This window comes from Camelina sativa, chromosome 14, assembly GCF_000633955.1.
Source record: "Camelina sativa cultivar DH55 chromosome 14, Cs, whole genome shotgun sequence".
Classification (NCBI taxonomy): domain Eukaryota; kingdom Viridiplantae; phylum Streptophyta; class Magnoliopsida; order Brassicales; family Brassicaceae; genus Camelina; species Camelina sativa.
Genome location: NC_025698.1, coordinates 6,543,982 through 6,569,440, shown reverse-complemented (window position 1 = coordinate 6,569,440; position 25,459 = coordinate 6,543,982). Strand labels below are relative to the sequence as shown.

The 25,459-nt window shown below is 31.5% G+C and overlaps 4 protein-coding genes, 1 non-coding gene and 1 pseudogene across 8 annotated transcripts; 3 read left to right on the top strand and 3 right to left on the bottom strand.

Moving 5' to 3' along the window:
• Window positions 52–123, bottom strand: TRNAT-CGU. The gene has a single exon. It is a non-coding gene; the product is annotated as a tRNA-Thr (tRNA).
• LOC104740031 (cytochrome P450 78A5) lies at window positions 7,525–9,485 on the top strand. Its single transcript, XM_010460531.2, has 2 exons — window positions 7,525–8,524; window positions 8,640–9,485. The coding sequence occupies exons 1-2, from the start codon at window positions 7,592–7,594 to the stop codon at window positions 9,255–9,257; spliced, it is 1,551 nt and encodes a 516-aa protein (XP_010458833.1). The 5' UTR covers window positions 7,525–7,591; the 3' UTR covers window positions 9,258–9,485.
• On the top strand, window positions 16,548–18,624 carry LOC104740030 (probable 6-phosphogluconolactonase 1). 2 transcript variants are annotated; one of them, XM_010460528.1, is made up of 4 exons: window positions 16,548–16,716; window positions 17,368–17,569; window positions 17,657–17,792; window positions 18,023–18,624. In XM_010460528.1, exons 2-4 carry the CDS (start codon window positions 17,397–17,399, stop codon window positions 18,506–18,508), a joined length of 795 nt encoding a protein of 264 aa, XP_010458830.1. In that variant the 5' UTR covers window positions 16,548–16,716; window positions 17,368–17,396; the 3' UTR covers window positions 18,509–18,624. The 2 variants fall into 2 exon arrangements, with proteins under 2 accessions (XP_010458830.1, XP_010458831.1); XM_010460529.2 differs by lacking the exon at window positions 16,548–16,716 and adding an exon at window positions 16,763–17,118.
• Window positions 18,648–19,805, bottom strand: LOC104740029 (peptidyl-prolyl cis-trans isomerase E-like). The gene is made up of 2 exons (XM_010460527.2): window positions 19,433–19,805; window positions 18,648–19,039 (listed from the first exon to the last, which is right to left on the bottom strand). The coding sequence occupies exons 1-2, from the start codon at window positions 19,746–19,748 to the stop codon at window positions 18,822–18,824; spliced, it is 534 nt and encodes a 177-aa protein (XP_010458829.1). The 5' UTR covers window positions 19,749–19,805; the 3' UTR covers window positions 18,648–18,821.
• Window positions 21,511–23,530, bottom strand: LOC104740027 (PI-PLC X domain-containing protein At5g67130-like). Of its 3 annotated transcripts, XM_019235844.1 has the most exons (8): window positions 23,290–23,529; window positions 22,953–23,069; window positions 22,715–22,831; window positions 22,527–22,625; window positions 22,093–22,396; window positions 21,912–21,997; window positions 21,774–21,820; window positions 21,511–21,690 (listed from the first exon to the last, which is right to left on the bottom strand). In XM_019235844.1, the coding sequence occupies exons 1-8, from the start codon at window positions 23,374–23,376 to the stop codon at window positions 21,648–21,650; spliced, it is 900 nt and encodes a 299-aa protein (XP_019091389.1). In that variant the 5' UTR covers window positions 23,377–23,529; the 3' UTR covers window positions 21,511–21,647. The 3 variants fall into 3 exon arrangements, with proteins under 3 accessions (XP_019091389.1, XP_019091388.1, XP_019091390.1); XM_019235843.1 differs by having other exon boundaries at window positions 21,774–21,997; window positions 23,290–23,530; XM_019235845.1 differs by lacking the exon at window positions 21,912–21,997 and having other exon boundaries at window positions 23,290–23,530.
• On the top strand, window positions 24,041–24,663 carry LOC109128643 (annotated as a pseudogene).

Here is a 25,459-nt window from a genome sequence, read left to right as displayed (position 1 = left end):
AAATAAATATTTTTGTAAAAAGGTCAAAAGAAAAAGAATAAAGACGAGAAAAGCCCCCGGCGAGGATCGAACTCGCGGCCTTTCGCTTACGAAGCGAACGCAATACCACTATGCTACGGAGGCTTTTGAGTAACTTATAAACTACATTATTTAAATATAATCTGAAAATTAACATAGATTTTAAAGAGTGGTAACATTAATATGATTAAAATACTAAATCTTAAAATTAACATAGAACAGTGCGGTTATATCAAATCTTAAGAGAGGTTTTTTGTAGTAAAAACGAATTAACCTATAGGGAAAAAAACATACCCACAGAATTATTTATGTGCTAGTGTGAATGTGTTTTACTGTACGATTCATTGTCGGCCCAATTACTAGCAAACGGTTCGTACAGCCCATGAATCATCAGACTTAATAAAAAGGAATGTGTGCTCGAGTTTTACAGGGAGAGAGCCACATACACAATTAGGCAAAGATAACAAGTTATACTTATTTATAAAAATTTATAATTTTATCACCAAAATGAAGCCAACGTAATTATGGTGGGAAATGTTTGAACAGAGCATGCGATACGAGCTATAATATATCAAGAAGTGTTTCACGAAACTTTTGTGAACATATTTTAATCTTATTATTAAGCTTAACCGGTAAGATTTAAAAGCAAAATAAAACAAAAACAAAAAAGTTTAAGGTTGAACAACATATACGACCAGTAAAACACTAAAACAAACCTCATCTTTCTATTCATAGAATTAAATTGTACATCTAACAACAAAATTTGAAGCGAAAATAATAACTGAAATGCTTAACTCACGTTACCGGTAAGTACTACTAAGAAATGTTTTTAATAAACTATTTTGACTTCATTTTAGTGTCACAATTTTTTTTTTGCTTCGTTATTATTTCTTTGATAAAAAACATATAGACACCAAATCTTGGGAAACGTGTACACATGCATATTTTTGTTACTTAGAAAATGACATTATATATAAATTTTGCATAGTAAATAGAAAGCATTAATCTTTCTATTAAAATCACTCTGAAAAATAACAAAACAAATAGCTAATGCGAAAGTAACTCAAAATGTAATCATCGGTTTTGTATATATGTGTTATAAAAAAAATCTGTACTGAATTTTAGATATAAAAGAAATTTTTTTGAAAAAAAGATCCATTTATCCAAATAGAATGAGATCTCAATATACAGTTTATGTTCACAAATATATTGATTTTTTAAAAATATATACCCAATTCATATCCTTAACCACATACCAAACAAGGAGAAAGGAAATAGAATGATATCACTCTGGTTTGGTTATGTTTGAACATGCACCTTTTCATTTAAGATTTAAAACCACTCTGGTCTGGTTTGGCCTCTCACTTTCCAGTTCTTTTCTTTTTTGTTCTTACATGTTTATTCCTACGCTTTACATTTAAAATCTATTTTGGTCTCACAGCAAAAACAGCTGTCAATAGTAAAAATACTCCTGATGTACTGATGTAGTATGTCTTTTCCAAAAAAAGATGTAGAACATGCACCTTTTCATTTAAGTTATTTAACAGTTTCTAAAAAGTCATACATGAAGTTCTACATATTAACTAGTTTCAAAAACTTATTAACTAGTTTCAAAAACTTTATCAATTATTTTATTTGTTAACATGCAAACTGATAACAAAATCTTTTAAAGTATAGACATGATAAAATATTATTCTAAGAAAATTAAAATATGAAAACAGTGTCAAATTATACTAGTATATAAAATGATGAAAGTGATAAAAATATTTAGTGAACATATTTGATTAATAAATTAATTTCAATTATTGATATTTTAAAATTACGAATTTAGATAGTAAAATAATATCTGAAATGAAATTTGAAATTTATCAAAAAAAGTTCACTAAAATTTAGATAGTTATGAGTGGTAGTTGTGATGACATTACAAAAATATTCTATATACATTAAAAGATACTCAAACATTTAATATGATTGATTCAAAGTTACAAATTTGTCACATTATTCTCAATCTATTAAAAATATTGTTACAACAAAGTCATTGATATGTAAATGATGTATAAATGCATGTAGATCATATGAGATGTTTGTGGTGTATAAAACTAATTTGTTATTTCTATTTTGATGTTGTGTTATTTCAATTAAAACATTCTTCATAAATTTAATATCAAGATAAAGTTGTAGTTTATTTATATTTATGTTACATGAATGCAATTATATGTATTTATCTACTTAGTGATCAAATTTTGTTAAAAAGTTAAACTATTATCAAACATTTCTCTATTGTTTTTTTATGATCAAGCTTTGTTATTTCATTCAACACCGTTACACAAATATGTAATGTTACATAATTCTATTTGTTTGATCTAATTTATGATTTTGTGTGTAAGAGAGAATTGTAAGAACATTGCTGGATCCAAAATATTGCAATCTTTTGTCTTTCTAACCAAAAATTATCATATATTTTTTTGTGACAAAAATAAATATGTATGCTTTATGTTTTGAACTTTTGATTTTGTTTCTTTGTGTTAGGACTTTTACCAAACTATTTCATGTTACTTATGTTTTTGTATAAGTTATAGCTATCTTACTAAATAGGTATGTAAATCTACAAAATTTACAAAATACTCTGATTTTTCTAGTTAATGATACAAACTCTAATTTAAATGAATATATGTTATGTGACACAATTACATTTGTTTTGAACTACTTTACACATTTGTTTTTAAAAGTGAATTGTACCAACAATATGTGTCTTCATATATTTACTGGCTAAAGTGTATCAAATAGTTTAACGGGTATATAAAAAAAAACATAAAGCATTTTTTTTACAAGTGATAGATAAATATGAACACTTCATATTGACAAATAAATATGAATACTTCATGTTTTTATTTTATTATTACAAGTTATATCTCTAATCAAACTACTTCAGGCTGCATAAATATATTTTTTGAACTATATCATTATCTCGTTTTCAAGAAAGAATTGTAATTGCATGTATTTGTTAATCAAAGTCCTACAAATAGTTGAATTAATTTATGAAACTATCAAGTTTTTCTGTTTAATGATAACTAAAATAGGAACATTTCATGCTTTGGTTTTGCTCCTTCTTATTATGATTCTTCTAAAAAGTATTGCATGCTACATAATTCATTTTTAAAAACATTACTCATGTTCTTGTTGTAAGAAAATAATGTAACTTCATTTCTATGTAAGTATGTATTTATCAGTCAAATTCTACCAAATATTTCAATTACTTCCAAAATAAATATCATGATTTGGTTTTGCCACATAATATTACAATTCTAAATTTCCAATCAACTTGTAGACGCTTTTGCTTTTAACAGAATTGCAGCTACATTTCCATATATTCATGTATTTATTGGTCATATTTGATAATAATATAACTAGCTTATATTGTTTGAGAAGATGTGTATTAATTTACTAGAATACTAGAATATATCCCGTGCTTAAAGCACGGGTCAACATTTAAAAAAAAATTATGATATAATAATAAAAATTATTGTTTTATTTTTTAAAAAAGTTATTTTGTTTGAGATAATATTTATTTTTAATTGTTATGTAAATCTATTAGTCTATTTGAATACTAATTATTTTAGAATATTATAGTATTTTATTTTTGACGTATTATTACAGTTTTATATTGTTTGTTTGTTGTATTTGCATCATTATTTTGTGAAATATAAAATAGTAATTTAAATATTATAATTGTGAGCAAATAAAAATTATTAATTTAGCATCTATATAAATTTAGTTTTATCAACCCGCCGATATGGAAATTAAAACACACATTTTCATACATTTAATAATATATCTTCGTTTTAAAAAATTCAAATCACAACATATGCAGAAAAATATGAATTTTATTAATTATAAGTAATATATGAAAATTCAAAACAATTTGTAAATAAAATAAAATAAAGATGATAGGAGAATCATAATTTAAAATTTTAACAAAATCTTCGAATTTAGTTATCAAAAATGATTTTATTGTATATTTGGATATAAAATCTTAGTTTTTAAAATTCTGATTAGTTTATATATTTTTAAAAAAATAATTAGTAATTTCGTCCATAATTTATTAGAGAGAAAAAATATTTTTTTAGATTTTTTTAGATTATTTAATATTTGATCTGTGAGTGTTTTTTATTTTTAATTAATTATATTTAATTTAAATTAGTTAACTAAGCTTAATTAATTTTTTCTAATGTCAAGTAATTTTTTATACATTTTAAGATTAGTTTCATATTTGTACTTTCCAATTAATATAGTAGAATTATGGAATAACATTGTTTGTTATTAAACATGCAGTATTATAAAACATGTCTCCATTACTTTGATTTTCCATAACTAAATTCGTTAATAAATTATAAAAAATTAAAGAATCGAGTCCGATTACTCATATAAACTAATATAAAACTTTTAGCGAATAAAATAATAATTAGCCATAGATAATATTAATTCAAACTTCAAAGAAATGTAAAATAGTGAGTAAACAAATGGTAAAACATTAAAAATATTTGTTATTGATTACAACGAAAATTATATGTCATATACTAATCACAACCGATAAGTCTTTTTAAAAGTGAACAATTTTCATTACTAATCTATTAAAAATCATATAATTAATCAGTTAATAAGTTAGCCAAATAATTTAATAGGTCAATATGAATTAGGGTCATAAATACATAAAGAAAATCAGAACCATGAAATCAATCAATTAGTATTAGTTGGTCCATTTACTACAACTGATACTAAAAGTATATATGTCAAAAGGAGATATGGGCTTCGCTGTCTGTCAAGTAAGTAATATATACACTAATATAAAATACGAAACAGTAAATTTAAGCAGTAGAAAGTAGCTGGACGAAGCAGGCCTAAGCCTACAACACTAGGACTAGTAGACCATAACACATCACAGAGCTTTACGAGTTTACTAATGTCAGCTTTCATCTGTATTTTCTTAATCATCACTGCCCTTTGTCTCCCCTTAAATTTTACTTATATATATTATATTTCTTCTCTACGCAAATCCTAGTACAAGTATATATTAATTTATGTATCTTGCACAATTGTGAAGTAAAATTGGCAATGTAAAAATTGAAAAGAGCACAACAACAGTGATGTGCATAGTGTTACAAAAAACTACAAAGGACCATCTCTCAATCACACGGCAAAGATATTTCTTCTTCAATTATGATACTGATATTGACTTTACTATTGATTTGACTCCTTCCACGTGTCTCGTAATGTTAAATCGAATAGTGAAATAAAAAAGCCTCGAACCTTTGAGATGCCTCCAACGCCTAGCCATAACGATTTTATCTTCTGTTCACCATGTGAGCACGCCTTGCCAGATGTATTAACTGCACCGTTTGCATCTAACTCATATTTATGAGTGTGAAACAAAAACAAAATGGAGTTAATACAGAGAAGTCACACTTTTGTTTGCCATTTTTGAGTTGGTGTTGAAAATTCTTTTAATTGGTATTTGCCGTAAAAAAAATTTAATGGAACAGTGAAATGAATAAGTGATAACAATTTGATTTAATTAGAAACTAGTATTCATCTTTCTTTTTAGATTCTAGTCGTTTAAAATTGTGGAATGATGAAATTGTCGATTGTTAACCACGATTTTCACATTTGATTTCACGACTGAAGTGAGTGTTTTTTTTTCTTCTTAAGTTAAAAAAAAATGTTTTCAAATAAAAAAATTAGTATGCCACACTAAAATATGAATAAATCCGTACATTTAATAGTGGCAAAGACGGCTACGATTCCCTCATATCGATTCTTCTTTAACATTCTTTCTCTTTTTTTATACTAACGTTTTCAATGGTGATTGAAAAAGCGGGACGTTTTTGTATAAAAAGGAAAACCGCATTAACTTTTTGTACTGTCGTATTTAATGAAAAACGCCTCACCAATAAACTTTCTCCAGATATATAGTGCGTATCACCATAAATCCGCTTTTCTTTTTCTTTCATTTATTTATAATTATAAAAATGATACATTAATACTTGTCTAAATGTGTACTAAAAGAAGGTTTGTGTTAAATAATAATTTTTTTTTGAGTTAAAAACAAGATGCTTATGCAAGAAATAATTGTATTACAAATAACAAAATAAATAAGTTAATTTACATAAATTGTAAATAGCAAAAAAAAGTTAATTATTTATAAATAAATATTTTTAGTTGTGCATAAATATGTACATAAAAGTTATATTTTAGTTTAAATAAATTTGATTATTTTTTCATCAATACAAATTAAACCAATAATGTATAATTAACTGATTTATTTTTTTTTAAATTATAGTTTTCTCTAGAACAAAATTATGTTTAAATCGATGTATTTCTTCACTATTTTAATGAACACAAATTTACATGACTAATTTAAAATAATTTTTGGTTTTTAAAGTTTATAAATAATAGATGGAATTACTTTTTCATTGACAATAAAGACAATTTAATTTATGATATATTTGTTTATAATGTTTATTTATAATATCTAATAATATTAAAAACATTAAAAAATAAAAGAATTATATTAGTTATTAATAAAATAATAAGAAATCCGTACCGCAAATAGTTTTTTACCAATCAAACATTATTTTGAACCGCATATTTTACATAAACCGCATTTATTCCGCAAATACTTTTGTCCTGCACGTACTGCAGTTCAACCGTACCACACTATCGAATCGTTTGTCCCACGTAACCGAATTCGCAATTACTACCTTAAGTACTATTTTATAATTTTGGTTCATTAACTTCCACCCATTTGTTGAAAAAAAAAAAAAAAAAACTTCCACCCATTTAATTTTAAATTGTATCCGGAGAGCGAATGGATCTTTTCGAATAGATTAGCTGTTTTAGCGTGAGTTTGATATTGATATTATTCATGTGATGTTCAATGTTTAATAAAATAGATCGATATGGTAGTAAAAAGCTTATCCTATTAATCTAATTATGTATTCCAAAAACAGTTTTTATTACATGATTGAAAATATCTTGACTTTGTTCCAATATTTTTACGCATGACACAACTACAATTTGCCAATTATTGCAAGAAAACATACCAAATCTTCACACAAACCATATGAATCACACTATATTGTCTCCTGATATTTTATACCAAAATGATGGGTTTCGATTATTAGAAAATCTCCAAAACCCTTACAAAAATAAACCATTTTTACCATCAAACCATTAAAATTTATTTTATTATACTGAATATAAATGTAGCGATTTTCAAAAAAGTTTAGTAAATAACAAAAGAAAGCAACATAAAAAATCGCTCCACCAGTAAAAAACAAATTGACCAACAATGCAATGCAAATACAATTTTAAAACATTTAATTCATCATTAAAGATTAATACCTTATTAATAAGTTTTTAAAAAAAATATCAACGATGCAACTAGTAAATCACATCTATTTAAACACTCTTCCCATGCACAAAACACTTCACATCTTCATCATAAACTCTAAACACCTCATCTCTCACACTCAGAACACTCTATCTCTCTCTCCTTCCATAACTCAGCCGAGAGATGTCTTCGGAAGCTTACGTTCTGTTCTTTAACAACCTGAACCTTCTCACCGTCGAAGCCTTTGCTTTGATCTCGCTATTCGTAGCGACCGTTGCTTTCTTCCTCTCACCAGGTGGGCTCGCATGGGCCTGGACCGGGTCATCCAAGAACCGGGTTGCGATTCCTGGACCATCTGGTTCTCTTTCTGTCTTCTCCGGCGTTAATCCCCACCGTGTTCTAGCCGCTCTTGCAAAACGCTTCAAGGCCTCCCCGTTGATGGCGTTTTCTGTTGGGTTTTCGCGTTTCGTCATCTCTAGTGAACCGGAGACTGCTAAAGAGATTCTGAACAGCTCTGCTTTTGCGGACCGGCCGGTTAAGGAGTCAGCTTACGAGCTACTGTTCCACCGTGCGATGGGATTCGCACCGTATGGTGAGTACTGGAGGAATCTTAGGAGAATCTCTTCCACTCATCTTTTCAGTCCGAGGAGAATCGTGAGTTTCGAAGGTGTTAGAGTTGGGATCGGTATGAAGATGGTGAAGAAGATCAAGAGCCTTGTCACGTCTGATGCTTGTGGTGAAGTTGAAGTGAAAAAGATCGTTCACTTTGGTTCTTTGAATAATGTAATGACGACTGTCTTCGGTGAAAGTTACGATTTTGATGAAGTGAATGGAGTTGGGTGTTTCCTGGAGAGGCTGGTGAGTGAAGGCTATGAGTTGCTTGGGATATTTAACTGGAGCGATCACTTTTGGCTTCTTCGTTGGTTTGACTTCCAAGGAGTGAGGAAGAGGTGTAGAGCTTTGGTCTCTGAAGTCAACACTTTTGTCGGCGGAATAATTGACAAACACAAGATGAAGAAGAGCAACAATCTCAATGGAGAGGACTTCGTTGATGTCTTGCTTGGCTTGCAAAAGGATGAAAAGCTGTCTGATTCTGACATGATTGCTGTTCTTTGGGTAAGCTACTTTCACTATTTTTTTTTCCTTCGGAGAAAACTTTTAATCTTTGAATGTGAGTTTTATTTATATTTTGTATCCAAGGTTTTAATCTTTTGATTTTTTATTTTTTAAGGAAATGATTTTTAGAGGGACAGATACTGTTGCGATTCTAGTAGAATGGGTTCTTGCTAGAATGGTTTTGCATCAAGACATCCAGGATAAGCTCTACAAAGAGATAGCTTCTGCTACAAGTAACAACACTAGATCCTTGTCTGACTCCGACATCCCAAAACTGCCGTACCTCCAAGCTATTGTCAAAGAAACCCTAAGGCTCCACCCACCTGGTCCACTCCTCTCATGGGCCCGACTCGCTATCCACGATGTTCACGTAGGTCCCAACCTTGTCCCTGCAGGAACCATAGCTATGGTCAACATGTGGTCCATCACACACGACGCCAAAATCTGGACCGACCCTGAAGTGTTTAACCCTGATAGGTTCATTGGTGGTGAGGATGTGAGCATCATGGGCTCTGATCTTAGATTGGCTCCGTTCGGGTCCGGACGTCGCGTTTGCCCTGGTAAAGCAATGGGTCTAGCTACTGTCCATCTTTGGATTGCTCAACTGATTCAGAATTTCGAATGGGTTAAGGGTTCTTGTGATGTTGAGCTCGCTGAGGTTCTCAAGCTGTCTATGGAGATGAAGCAGCCGTTGAAGTGCAAGGCTGTTCCACGGAATGTTGGTTTCGCGTGATGTATCATCGGTGTCGGGCACTTGTTTAATGAACTATGGGTAGCACTACTAATTAATAATTAAGGTGGGAAGGAAGTTAGGGTTTTGGCACGTTGGTCGAACTTCTTTAGGGTTTTAGTGTCAGTTTTCTAGTTTGCTTTGTCTTGCTTCATGTTATCGTATCCCCTCGGTTTGCTTTTCAATGTTTTCATATCTATAAAATTGATTAGCTAAGTATGCAGTGTGCAACTCTCTTACTTCTTTCCAAAATATCGCCTACTATGTTTTCATTTTCTTTGCTTTTCCTCTGTCAAGTGCTATATAACTGATCAATTATGCTTAAACTGTCTTAGTATCTAAAAGTGCTTGAATAGTTGAGTTTTGCTTGAAAGGAAATGGAGTGATATCATCATAGAGGACCATATCACTTGTTTATGTTAGCATGTTGAGCAACGTGATCCGAATACCTTACATGTGAGTAAATCATCGGGTAGTGGAGATTAGACCAGCCTATTATAATGTACCATATTTTGGATCAGCTACATTATTTTCTTGTTACACATGCTGATTCATCATTACGACATGATCAAAATTTCCAATCTGAAAGTTGGAAAATTACAAAAAAAAGAAAAAAAAATACACCATTTAATATTCATCTATGAAAATGATGTTTTAGTGTTTTACATAAATTTAATGTCTTTTATGCACGATAATTCTACAAATCCTCGTCAAATTATACTAATTCTGGCAATACTGGATACTAACATCAACTTTCAAATGGTTTAGTTATTCGGATAGAGTCACTTAAACGTATTCATTAAGTGCTATACGTTCTAAATGACCGATACATGATTACATATTTAATATTTGTTGTTCACTGAAAAGTTATATATGGGACTGGAACTAATGTTTTGGCATATTTATTGTATACGATTAAATTTGTAATGTTAGGCCTTCAATTTTTTTTTTTTAAACACTCTTTTTTGGTGAATTGTCAGGTTAGAAACCACAAATTGATAAAATACTGAAAATTAAATTTTAAATGTGCTTGAAAATGACGTAGACAACAATATGAGAGATAAAGGAGTCAAGAACAATAATCATAATTCAATATATTCCTCTCTTTTGTTTTTCTGGAAGAATATAGTTTGTCCGATAGGAACTCAACACCCTTAAAAGTTCAATTTTTTTATTTATTAACATTATGTATATATGGATTAGATAGAACTTATGCGTCATTTGCATTAAACATATATTACAAGATCGTATCCTCGACGTTCCTCTTTTTTGTTTATAAATCTATCCATCGTTAAATTAACTATTCATTTTCCTTTCACCAAAATAAGTATTCATTAAAAGTACAATTCAGTAATTAACAACTCCAGTGCACTCCTAATTTAATTATATCGTAGAATAAGAATATGAAAAATGCACATGAAGAAAATAGAAGGATCATGTATATATCTGTTTTTATAAGATGAATGTGTTTTATTATATTATGTATCACAATTTGAATAGGTTTATTTGTTTGCCAATGTATCCATTATATTCTATTTTTTATCGTTTCATTTGCTTGGTAGTTTGTCTACATTTTGATATAGATCTAAAACAACTGAATTGGAATGTTAGGAGCGGTGACGTGTTCATATTATATTTCAAATCATTACAAAATTGAAAATTTAGGACTGTTTCTTAGCGTTCAACTTATAACGATTATGTATTATAATACAAAATGGTGGCTAGGGTTTTTATGCTTTTGGAAAAGAAAAAGATGTTTGCCTTTTATGATAAATAAAAGTGATACACATAATTAGTTCAACATTTTTGGGATTTATTGTTGCAGCGGTCTTAATTATATTTCAATTCGATAATGACATTATTCTCTCTCTCAAACTAGCGTTACGATCACATGTATAATCAATGGCTGATATCGAACATATAAATGTTCTTATCGAAGGTGCTAAAACTTCTCACACAACAAAAGGATATATATATATATATATACGTACATTTTAAGATTTAACTACCCAACAAATAAAACTTTTCATTAGGCCAAAATAAGTGCAAGTTGCTTTCTTTCCCATTTCTTTCATTATTTTATTTTTTTCCATATTCCCCTACATCGATTCTTCATATCTCCTTCATTGTAGATATGATTGATCCGTCACAAGCGCATTGGAACCAAAGGATCGATGTTAGATATATAGAGTAAATAAAATGCAAAATAAATTATGTGGTCACATAATATATATATACTTTCTTACAAGATTCACTAGGTTAGCTAGTATCATCATTTAAACTTTCCCAAGAGAACATGTAATTTATATTATCACTTCAAAACGTTCTAATTTATCTAGGAAAATAAATGACCCTATATGTGAGCATTTAGTAAATGAAAGGGTTTTTTTCGAACGTTAAAAAGTACTCCCTCTGTATCACAATATATGATGTTTTAGGATTTTTACATGAATTAAAAAAAACATTTAATGTTTAACAATAAATATATTATTTATTTATAATAAGATATTTTATAATTATTAACCAATATTTCATCAAAGTTTTAAATTCTCATTTAATGGTTTTTGAAATTTACAATTTTTTTTGCATTAATTGATAAGAAAAAATACTAGAAAATTATCATTTATGATATAGAGGAAGTAAATTCAACTCTCACTAGTCTGTTTTTCTTAAGTCTTCATTCATTCCAACTATCATAATAGTAGTATAAAATTGAATATTTAAGAGCCTTCTTGGATAATCTCTGCCTCTCATTGGGCAAGAGAATTGGATCCTTTGTCTTAGGGTTGTAGACACTAATTAATTATATTATTACTATTTTTTTTTTTTGCTTTTGATGATCTTCAAGTGGCTCAATTAATGATTACGATTCTTTTCTAAAAGCCGAATTTAGATGCTTTTGTTAAAGCCAAATATTCACTTGCAACTTATAACAATCGTGATTTTACCAATTTTTAATACGTCAAAGCCCAAAAAGGCTATGTATTTTCTGCGCCACTCATTACTCAATAGCACTCCCAAGAATATGAAAAAGTTGTATACACTACATATAAATGGCCAAGTACGTAATTAGAAATGAACAATTAATTAAGCCTTGATTATTTTACGAACTAGTATTTACGAAAACAGATTTGGCTTACTTATCATCAGACGCATCCCTCTATATATTTCAACAAAAATGTGTATTATCGTTGCAAACCTTTAAATTGTATACAATAAAATAAAGAGGGATATTGAGTTTGACATTCTAAAGGATTTTAGAGTATCTTTAAAATTCTTTTTTATTCAATTGAGGATTTTTAAAAATCTTCTTAAATCCTATGTTATTCAATTAAGATTAATAATATAGAATCTCTTGTTATTCAATCAGTAATTTTAAAAACCTACTTGAAATCTCTTGTTATTCAATTTATCACAACTTTTTTTAAACTTGCTACTTTAGATGATTTTAAGAGACTTTCTTTTGTTTTTTAGTTGAAAAGTATGACAATCAAAATCATACCTATAGAGGTGGAATTTTGAAAAATTTAAGAGAAAAAAAAAGACTAAAAATCTTGAAGCCAAAAACCCCCACCAATCATCAGCCACCTTCTCAACCAGTCTGAGCCTGAGCCGTCAAGGTTTTTGGGTTTGCCGCAGCATCACCAGAGACAGAATAAAGGAATAATGAATTCTATTGGTTTGGATCAGTTTCTAGGTTTAAGCTCATAGAAAGTTCGATCAGATTATTATTTGGAAACAAAAAAAAAAACAGTTTTTGGGTTTAAGTTTTACATGAACTGAGGACATAGCTCCAACTATTGATCTGATTTTCTTTTGGTATTGTGTTGTAAAATATTATAAAATCACCCAAAGTTTAATAGTCAAATCTCATAGAATCACATTTCATTTTCTTTTCTTAAAATAGAAAAACTCTAAAACACAATCAAATCTCCTAAAAATTTACTAAATCTTTCAAAATTCTAAAATATTAAAATCCTACCAAATCCTTAAAACATCAAGTTGAATACCCCTCAAAATGAAGTTGGGAGTGTACATGAGTGTATGTTATTTTTACTCTAAAAGGTTAAAGGTTACCTAATTTAAATGATTTTTAAGTAACACGTAAATAATTATTTATTGTACAGATTAATAATACTGATACCTCATATCTACAATATCTAATTCAAACTTTGCTTTGCAGCTTAAGTACTAGTATGAGGAGTGTATTTTGTGTTGTTATATTTAAAAATGAATTAGGTCCTCTTATCTTTTACTTCGTCTTTCAATTCCTCAATTACTTGTAAGATTTAATTTTGCAAGGAAAATTTCGGAAGTTGTAACATTTCAACTTCCAATAAATGTACGATTTTACAAAATATTGATTATAGAATTTGCTAGGACGCTAATGGGCTCTCTTTTGAAAGCTTAGGCCTTCAACAAGGAGCGATCCATATGCCACTGCCCATAAAGAACTAAATATAAACTTTCATTAACCAAAAAAAAAAAAAAACAACAACATAACACTCAACAAAAACATGGCAATTGCTTCGGGAGTTTTGAAGAGATCTGGCACAATCACCAACTTGAAGAAGAAAAAAAGAGCGAGAGTAGTTTATGGTCCTAAACTTGTAGTAGCAAACTAGTGTTAGGCCTCAATTAATGTGTCTACAGACCCACTAAAGAATATGATTGATCCACCAATATAAAATTTATAACTTCTCTAGGATGATAGCCCTAGTTTCACCTGCTATAGCCAAGAATCCTAGTATTACTAAACGTATATAATTTGTTGGATTAAAATAGCTATTAAGGTCACTATCATGACCTCAATGGTTTAGGTGTGGATCATTATAAATTCCAAAATTGTTAAACAAACTTTGCTGGAGAATACCGAAGAGGTGGTTATTCAAGGAATTAAACTGAATCAACATTCTTGTTTGATGCAAACAACAAATTTAAAAGCTGCTGCGGGATTTCTCAAATATGAACAACTTAATCGAATATATGTTTTCTCATATTTGTCTTTTAATCTAACTTTTAAGTACCAATGTACCATATGTTTTTTTTTTGGTTGATTTGTTTCTGGTTCTAAGTTTTGAGTCTTTGCGGTAAAACTATAGAGACATGAAATTTGGACATAATAAATAAAAAACGACTACTGGGTCCATATATTATTATTACCTATCTTTTGGGTAAAAAGATACTGTAAATGTTTTTTGGATCCATATACTTTGTTTTACATATCATATTATGTTCTGATAGTCTTACTTATTATCTGAAAGATAATCATTACAGTTTTTTTCATTTCAATTTGGAAAAGCTAATGTAAGAAGGAGTCATGTGTCCCACAACTTGGGAGTTTGTCTGGTCTCTTTACCTGTCAGGGAAGCAATGCGGTGTTGTTTCCATGTGCAAACAATTTTCTATCCATATTTTACAATCATTGTACTTTATTTTTCCTGTTTTCTATTTTTTAAAATAAAATTTTGTTATTTTTCCCTATTTTTAATTAGCGTAATACTAAAAACGTAATGATTCATCTTCAATAATTAGTTATGCAATTATGTAGGAATATAATTAGTTAAACACAAAAATCCTAATCCATCGGTTTAGTGGAGAGATATCAGATACATGTTAACAGAGAGACACCATGATTCATTTAGGTGTGTGTGTGTATTATCACGAAGGATGGTGATAATAAAGTATGTATTTTTCGCAAAGATATGATCTTGCTGGTACCAGTCTCCATCTATCTCAATATTGAGTGGTTCCTTCACATTTTTCCCAAATACACACACATTATTGGATGGTTTCTCTCCTCTTTGAGAATGAACGAATATGAATGCCATACATGGTAACATGGATGGATATGTAATAAGACAAAAGAATCGTCGCGTGGGCTTCTTCGCGATAATCTTCCTCAAAAGTTCTAAGAAGATTTTCTTACACGCGTGTGCTACTTCGTGAAAGACGATTAATGAGCCCTCATGTAAGAGGCTCTCATCTTTTGGACATCCAAGAATTATAAACTTAGAAAGCACAGTATAATTAACATATTAAGTCGTTGATTATTCCTTAATTCGACTGATAACTAAATTTTGTACATCTTGTTCCAAATTTTCCTACTAGTTGGAGAATGATGACATCGCATGCCATCCTATAGACATCATAACCATTTCTTTGTTCCACTATCTAGCTAGTGTTATCCTTCGGACTTCGGAGATCGTCTCAAACCTAAGGTTCGAGCTCCACGTCACCTCCTGGCAATTTCATGAATGTGATCATCTGACCAAATCTAGCTTGGTTAAAAAGTTCATAAGGCAGGAATCAACATTTTACTTTAACCAATTGTAAAACATTAATTAATGCAAGTATCCAAATGGCCTTACCCACTAAAATTCAATCCTTTATCGCTTCGAAAATAATACATAACTTATGCTTTGGGCTGGCCTCTTTGATGTAGTTCATATTAGTGGTTCATTAAATACGATTAATTATTAATATATAAGGTTTTACTTGATAAATTTTGCCTTTTATTGTCAACATAAGAAGTGATTGAGGTTCACAATCACAAAAAGACATGATAAAAAAAAAGGAAGATTAAAAATAGAAGATATCGTAGTTTAAGAAGTATAGTTGATCTGGATTAACTTTACTTTTCCACCAAACACTTATGTGTTATATATATATATATATATCTAATTTACATCAAAATATCATATTAAAATCATACGATTTAACATTAACATGTGTTTCTCTTGTTTGTTTACTTGTAAATATAAAATGGAATAGTGTGAAAAAAACAAAAGATACGTGTGTGACCTAAACATTACTGGTGATTTTTGGGTCATTCGTGATACAATTCCTAAAATGTTGTAAAATCCAATATTGACCCAAAAGATATTACCCATTTACCCTTATCATAATATTATTCGCATCAATATATCATAGTGCCTAAGATTCCTGAAAAGTGGGGCATATATGGTAAGTGTTCATGTGTCAATTTTGTGGGGCTTTCGATATGCCATAATTTTTATTTTATTTTATCATTAATTTATTTTTATCTGTATAAAACTTAGGCTTATAGAAAATAGTATTGACAAAATTAAGAAAAATTAAGCCACTCATAAAATTTGAAAATTAAGGAAAGTAATTATAGAAAAGGAAAAGAAAACGAAGTTATCCACATTACTTGCTTTTTGACAAGACACAAAGAAGTTGATTGGTCCATTTGTCTTTTATGAACTGACAGTTGTTTTTGTTACTTGTTTTAGATTTCTTATAATTTATTGTATTCACACATCTATTTATTCCATAGAAACACCCCCCAAAAGCCAAAAAGATAAACCCTTCTTTAATGGCACAACTAATCTTCATCTCAAACCTTAAATTCTTCTAAATACCACCAAACCAAATCCTCTTAAATAACCCTACCGAGCTTCTTCTCCTATTACTTGATTTTATCAAAAAAAAATTGCAGGTACTTCGTCGATTTTATCCTTCTTTAGTTTGATTTTTTTTTTTTTTTCACTTTTGTTTGTTTGTGTGTTTTACTTCAATCACGATATGCACGTGGAAACCCAGAATGTAAAAATCTCTAAATTTCTTATAATTCTTCTTCGCTCCCAAGAGGCGTTTTCGTTATTAATTTATATAAAGGCAGATTTATTTGGAAGTCCTTTGTTTACACACAAACCCAATATATAAATAACATTGTGCATTTGTGCATATCTCTATCTATATGAATGTATGTAGACATGGCCTATGTGTTGATGGTGCAATTATATAATCATTATCATCTGGTGCTTTTGTAAAATCATATCTATCATTATTAACCTGTTTCACTCATATCATCTCTCTTACCTTTCTCTTTAACTCCTTTGTAAGAATCCTCTCTTACCTTCGATTGAGTTTGTTTATATTATTTTACTTTGTATTTGCTGTCTTCTGAATATTTCAAATGCTGATTTTTGGATTTTTAGTCAAATTCGAATTGTTGAGAGTCAGAGCTTTTTGATCTTATCTCTGTTTCCTTAAAATGTGAATGTTATACTTCTTACAATCCAAAGCTGATCTCTTTCTTCTCTTAAAGCTTTAGATTCTTGAATCCCATTTTTGTTTTTTCATGTAGAGTTGCTGAACAAAAACAGAGGAAGCAAAATGGCACTTACTTGGACTCATAAGGACAGAGGAGAAATTAGGGTTCATGAGAATTTGCAGGAGCTAAGCATAGACTTGGTAGATTATATAGCTGAGATATCAGAAGCATCAATTAAAGAGCATGGTGCTTTCTGCATTGTGTTGTCAGGAGGCTCTCTCATTAGTTTGATGGGGTACATATACAATTTTTACCTTTAAAAAGTTTTTAAGATTTTATTTTCAGTCTCTTTTGATTGATCTTTTAATGAGTTACTCAACAGAAAATTGATCGAGCCACCTTACGACAAGATTATAGATTGGGCGAAATGGTATGTCTTTTGGGCGGATGAGCGCGTAGTAGCTAAGAGTCATGACGATAGCAACTACAAACTCGCCAAGGACAATCTCCTCTCCAAGGTTAGCTGTTTTGGATTGGTTCTTGATAGCTTCTAGGTGGAAGAATTCGTGTGGCTAGCTGCTTTTCTTGAATCTGCAACCTATTGACTTTTCTTGCTCCAATCTTGGCTTGTTTGAGAAAAAAAACTAATCCAGTCATGGTTCCGGTCAATGCAGCTTTGTGTGTGGTTTTGTCTTGTTGTAAAGTTGACTTTGTTTGTTCTGAGAGTTGCAACTTTAATTTTTTTCAGGTCTTTGTGTTTCCGAGACATATATGTTCGATTAACGACACAGTTTCGGCGGAGGAAGCTGCAGCAGAGTATGAGTTCGCCATCAGGCAGATGGTGAGAACAAGAACTGTGGCTGCGTCTGATAATAGTGACTGCCCCAAGTTTGATCTGATCTTGCTTGGGATGGGATCGGATGGGCATGTAGCCTCGCTCTTCCCGAACCATCCAGCACTTGTGGTGAAGGACGATTGGGTCACTTTCCTAACTGACTCTCCCAAACCGCCACCAGAGAGAATCACATTCACTTTGCCCGTCATTAACTCAGCTGCTAATGTTGTTGTAGTAGCAACAGGAGAATCCAAAGCCAATGCTATCCACTTAGCTATCGATGATTTGCCCAAACAAGAGAGCTCTTTGTCCCTGCCTGCAAGGCTAGTCCACCCAAGCAATGGGAATCTGATCTGGTTTATGGATAAACCAGCGGGGTCTAAACTTGACAAGGTTTAAATTTTCGGAGTAGGACTTAGATATTGTTCTTTGTTCCAAAAGCGAACGGTTCTTTTCTATCAGTGATGACCCTTTTTGTATGAAGAGCATCCGGTTTAGAAACATGGGTTTTTTTTTTTCACTTTTCTAACCAAACAAGTTTCTCCGAACTACAAAATCTATTAACTATAACAATAACATGTTCAGCAACTTCAAGAAACACAATCTAACCTCAAAACTCTCCGAAGTAATAGTGTGTTACAGTCAAGCGAAAACACACATCTTATACTACAGAGCAAGGTTCATTACAGAATCCGGTAATGCTTACTTTCATTTAGGCATTGCCATTGTTTAGAGCATCAGCCTCGGCTCTAGCCATAGGATCATCTTTGATATCTGTATCTTCTTCCATCTCACCTTGTCGGTCTTGTGCCAATTTCTTCCTGTGAAGTTCCTCAGCAGTCTCCATGGCAGCCTTGTTCTCAGCTTGGATCTTCAGCATTTCCTTCTCCTGTTGCTGCCTCTCAAACCATGTGTCTGCATCTGCCCAAACTGAAAGAAACAAAAAGCAAACAAAACCAAGAAGACACAATTGTTAGACAATGACAATCAAGAAGCAAACAGATCAATCATAAACATGAAGCTAACTTAACTTCTTAACATCAAAGAGCCAATTAGTAATCTAATTTCAGAATCAATCTGCAGAGCTAACTTCTTAACATCATAGACTTGAGCTAACTTCAAATCCGCAAATCTAAGAACCAATTGGTAAAGCTAATTGCAGAATCAATAAATTACAAGAATGCCAATTGTAAACCCTAATTTCAATAATTCCAGACTCATTCACAAAACCCCAAAATCAAAATCACCAATAGCTCAATTTAAGCAAAACTCTAGGGCAAAATCAATTAGAGAGAAGAGAGAAAGAGTAAAAGAGAAACATACGTGGATGTGCAGCCCAACCCTGTTCACCACCCTTGATTTTCTCAGGAAGAGCATAATTAACAGTGAGAACACGACCGTAGAGCTCAGCTCCATCCATATTATCCATAGCAGCAGAAGCGTCTTCTCTCTCGAGAAAAGTAACAAACCCGAAGGATCTATGCTTCTGATTCGCTTGATCCAAAGGCGTCTTCACGTCTTTGATATCGCCGAAAGGTATAAACGCAGCGTGAAGTATCGATTCGTTGACCTCATCAGCTAAACCTCCTACATACAACGTGTTCTTCTGCATCGCTTGCTGCTGTTGTACTGCCGCCATTGTTCAACCCTCTCTTTCTCCGATTCACAAACCTTCTCGATTTTTTTTTTTTTTCCTTTTCCTTTTCTCTCAGTGAGATATAAATGGGCTTTTGGCGGTTCGGCCCAATAACATATACAGAGCGGTTCGGTCTTTTGACTGGTAAAAGAAGAACAACAATAACAACAAATAATTGGCAAAAAAAAAAAAAACATTATTAGTATAAAAATACCCAACATAAGCCAAAAATGTACATGTTTAGTACTACAAACATACCCAACAATGTAAGCAAACATACCCAAAAAGATTCACTCACGGTACATAGATATATCGATCTGCTCGGGAAATTCTTTAAAATCGATGTGGAACCTCTCTTTCACCTGTTTAACATTTGAAAAATTGCAATTTTTAAAAATTTCCAAACTCAATATCAGTGGATTTAGGATTTATCAAGATGATCAAACTCCAAACTTGGTTAAGAATCTCTAAGTCAGATTATGCAAATGTGACAAAAACTCTTTTAGTGGCAAATTGATCAGCTCTCTCGTCGTATAAATACATTATTCTAAATAGGGTCATTACAAAATTATGTTACCTGAGATGAATCATAAATATTAAACTTACTAAGTGAACACTAAGTGAACAAATGTTTTACCACAATCTTTCATGTCATAGTTGACAATTGTGTTGACGCGTTCCAAACTTATCTCTCCTACAACTGAGTGAGTCACCACAAGTATCATATACTCCCATTGTTGTAGGAGGTGAATCTCTTCTTCTTTGGAATTTTATTGTGCAATCAAATAACTTGATACTTCAACTCAACAAAAATATTTTGTATCAGACACAAAACAAATTTAAATAATAATAATAATTTATGTTATAACATATTAAATAAATAAATATATATATATTTGGATAATATTTAATATAATTTAAGATTTGAAATCGAAAAATAAACCAAAATTTTGAAATTATTGTTTCCAATGATTTATAATTATATTAAATTACATATGTTAGATACTTAGATATATATATTAATTTATTAATTAGAAAAATACAGAGTCAAAAATTTAAAATTCTTAATTAATTTATAATACATTTTTAAATTTACTTATCTACCGAACCATATTACTACACAGATATAAACTCTAAAAATAATAATGATTTACAAAAAATAGATATTATATAATGTTTACTAATTTGACTAAACAATTTTCAATTAAGATATTGCAATAAAAAAATATGAAATAAATTTGTTAAAAGTTAAACTGGAAAAGGAGAAATAAAACAGAACTTAAGCATATAGTTTTTTTAACGCTTCCATTACGTATATAGTTTCAATTCGATTTTTTTTAAAAAAAATAGAATATAGAAAAAGGAAGAGACTAAAACAAAATAACAAATACAAAAAGAAAAGGAAAAGATTGTAGAAACAAAAGAATTGTTCTCGAGACCCATGATGACACATAAGGTATTCTATTGCCGACTGAACTAGCAGATTTAATTAACTATTGTTACTAAAAACTACTATAGACTATAGAGCACGTGCCCAACCTACTCTTAAGGTAAATCCGCCTCTATCACCTTGCAACCAATGGTCAAATCTTATAATTTTGTCTTCAACCCCACCACCGGCGGAGATTCTGTTTATTATTTCCAAAGTTTGTTTTCTGCCCTATTAGTAATGTGCCTCCCTTTTTTGTAAAGCAGCATAATTCTTCTTGATATCAACTCAAAACGTTTTGAATGGTGAAGTTTTTGGATATTACGAATAAATTAGTAAAGAATCGAATCACGTCCACATAGCAAGCTCACGAAGAAAGTAGTCAAGAAAGTAATCAAGAATTAACTCATCATTGTTTGTAATAATAATTTAACAAGCATGCACATCATCACGCCGACATAGAAGCTTCCCGTTTAGTATATCAACTGCTTGGAATGTTCCTCCTTCAATACTCCTCTGTATCAACCCAAGGAAGAAAATAAAATTAAAATTCATTACTCCATTATGATTTTGAACCATATTATGATATTTAACCTTACCTTGTAAAAGTTGACGGCGACATAATTGGTCCATCGGTTCCCTGCAGCTAAGTAACATGTCTTAATCATATCGACAAGTTGTTCAAAGTTATCCTCACAAGTCAAGATCTTAACCGGAACTGTCTTGAAATGGTTTACCAAAACCAAAGCTTTGTTTTTGTTGGTTAACAGTGCAGATTCTCCTCTATTGCTACACTCACCTGGTTTAACTCCATCGTCCCCATCTGACAATTAAATAACCACACTAGGGCTAATCGGTTTATCTCTAAATTAACTAAAATTAAACTGGAAATTTGGTATCTTCATTCATCACACTCACATTGGTTTTCCACTACGTACTTCAACTGGTAAGCTATTCCTTCGGTGTTTTGCTTCGATTCAGCTGAAGTGAAGACGATTAACCGTTGGTTATTGGCGACCATATCCTTAACCAATGGCCAATCTTGGCCACCCAAAGGCATATTTTTAACCGGAAACCAAAATTTCTTCAAACCGGAATCAGTAAACACTTTGGTTAACCCGTTTGGCGATTTGACGTAATCCACCAAGAACAATGTCACGATCTCCAATGGATTCACTGTCAAGAATGCGAATATCTCCGTGAATGTATCTATCGCCCGATTCTAAAAAGTGACATAACAAAACTAATCATTTACACCAAAACATTGTACGTTCGGATATAATTTTTCTTCCAATAAATGACAAACTTAAAGGTCCAATTGTTACAAAAGCAAATATAGAGATTGAACTTACAAACTTGGTAAGCTCAAAGCATTTTTCGTCAAACGAATGGCACAACCATACATCTCCTTGGTAATCGTACGTATCTAACATCAATGCTCGAACACCACTCTGAACAAACAAAAAAAGGTAACATAACATTCAAATAGTTTAAGAAAAGCATACATTGTTTAGTTAGTATTTGATTTAATAAAACGCACGTTGAGTTGTTGAACTATAGTATCTTCTTGGGTCGCCACATGAAACGGTTTTCCTTCAATGGCAAATGAATTGTGGGTCGTCAAAAATGCATATTTATTAAACGGCATCGAATTGTTCTGTTACCAAAAAAAAAAACATTAATGCTTCATGATACGTTTGATAAAAAAAATAAATTAATAATCATAATTTTTTAAAAACTATATCGTAAATTCAATATATATTTTTTTAATTACTTACCACAACGGAGAATGGATATGTGATATTTGATCTAACGCATCTTGCAACCTCGATACCGCATTTATAACAACCAAGTCCAACATTGCAGTCTTCGTCCAACGAACATTGATCGCCGAGCTAAATTGATGTCAATTGTAACATAATAAATGATAATATCCCTAAATATCGCAAAAAAAATGTGAAAAAAATTTCGACTAGAGGAAACTATGATGAATATCCCAGAATTTTTTCGAATTCTCATGAAAGCTTAGGATCTCAAGATTGATCTGAAAATGGCTGTAGGAATGATAATTATTTTAAGAAATTTTAAAAGTAAATAACATTTTTCATGCTTTACCTCCAAACTGGAAGAAACAAAAGAGATTGCTGCAGGATGAAACATAACCAAGATTGTGACAACAAAGAAGAATTTGAAACTGGCCATTGTTACTGACTTGTTGCTCTGACGGTCTGACCAAGAGATCGATCTTTCGTAGAAAAACGTTGGTATAACTTTGACAGAAAAACTGATTGAATCTACTTATTTGAATCCAATAAGTAGATTCTACATCTTGCAAGTGTACCAAACAGCTTCTACATCAACCTGCGAGTCAAATAAGAGATGTGTATTACATATATTAACTACCTACTACTTAATTCATCCTCAACAACCTTATTCGGATCGTGTAGTACGGATGTTAGCTACCTACCATAACAACCTTATTCGGATTGTTCAACCCTCTCTCTCCGATACACACCTTCTCAGAGCAATTGGACAAAAAAAAAAAGGGAGAAGACAATATCGATTTTTTCATGCAAACGGGCCTTTTTGGCGGTTCGGCCCATTAACATATCTATATATAGCCTTCGAGATCCTTGAAATCTACCCTACAATCTATTGACTTTTTTCCCCATATCCTTTTGCTTGTTTGTGAAGAAATCTAATGAGGATCTCAAAACTTATCCAATCATGGTCTCGTAGGATATCTTCAAGGAAAAAGGAAACTGACTTGGAAGTTTTCCTTTTTTTTTTTACAATTGCAAGCTCGAGCTCGCGTATAAAGCCCTCGAGATCGTCTCTTTTGATCAATTAGAGACAAGACAAGACAATGCTGAAAAGAAAACGCTCGAGCTCGATCTCGAGTTTTGTATTAAAAAGACATCGCTCTAGTGTGGAATTGCTACCACACGATGTTGTAGAGCTCATCCTCGAGAGACTTCCTGTGAAGTCTCTGCTGAGATTCAAGTTATTATCCAAGCAGTGGAAGTCCACAATCGAATCCAACCGTTTCAAAAAACGACATTTATCCGTGGTAAGCAATCACGAGGTCCAGATGTGCTTTTCATCTCCCTTCAAGATGGTGAAGCTCCAAGGAGATTTGTGTTTGGGTCGTCAGTAGTCTCTACGGTCAAGTTCCCTGCTAGTTGCTGTGCGGTTTGCTATGGTAGTTGTGACGGCCTCGTATGTGTCCATAGTGTCTGGGATCCAGTTGTTGTAATCAACCCTGCCACTAGATGGCAACAAAGTTTAAATCGTTGCAGCTTTGAACTGCTCAAGATGGATAGGGCCAAGAAAGGACATTCCTCATTCCCATTTTATAAGCTTGGATTGGGTAAAGACAAAGTCACGGGCACATACAAGCCCGTTTGGTTATATAATTCATCTGAATTTGGCCTAGACAACGTTACTACTTGTGAAGTTTTCGACTTTCACACCAACGCTTGGAGGTAACTTGCCCCTATTATTTACCATAAACCCGTGTATTTGGATGGGTCACTCTATTGGTATACCGCCTGTGAAGAAACCAAAGTGCTATCTCTCGATCTTCACATGGAAACTTTTCAAGTCATCTCTAAAACTCCCTTTCCCCATATATCTGACCCAGACAACTACACCATGTGCGTCCTCGACAACCGCTTGTGCGTAACTGAGAAGAACTGGCCCAACCAAGTCATATGGTCGCTTGACTCTTCCGGCGGCAACATGACATGGAAGCAATTGTGTTCCATAGATCTCACCAAAACTTTTTCTTGGTTGGGGGAACCCGAGTGCGCACTCATACCGATTGCAATTCTGGACAAGAATAAGCTAATACTTCATGGTCGTGAGCACTTGCAAGCAATGGTCATACATGATCTCCATACCAAATCTTATGATTTTGTCTTTAAGCCTACCACCGCCGGGGAATCTGTTTATTATTACCAAAGTTTATTCTCTGCTCTACCAAATTAATTTCTTTGTACCAATTGTAACCATTGTAAGTTTAACAATTAATACTGCATTTTAATTTAATAAAGATGGTTTTATTCTCCTCTTGTTTTCCAAGGCTTCTTATGATATTCAGTTTTCTTGTGTCTTGTCGTTGGTGCTTGAGTAAGTTACCAGTCCTGCCTTGTCCCTATCTCCTTTTGAAAACTTGAGAGCTTATGAATATGAGCTAAAGTAGGTTCAGGATCACAAGGCATTTCTCTGATTTCTGTATGCAATGTTGGCATGCAGAGCGAATCAGAGTGGTAACGTTGGCATG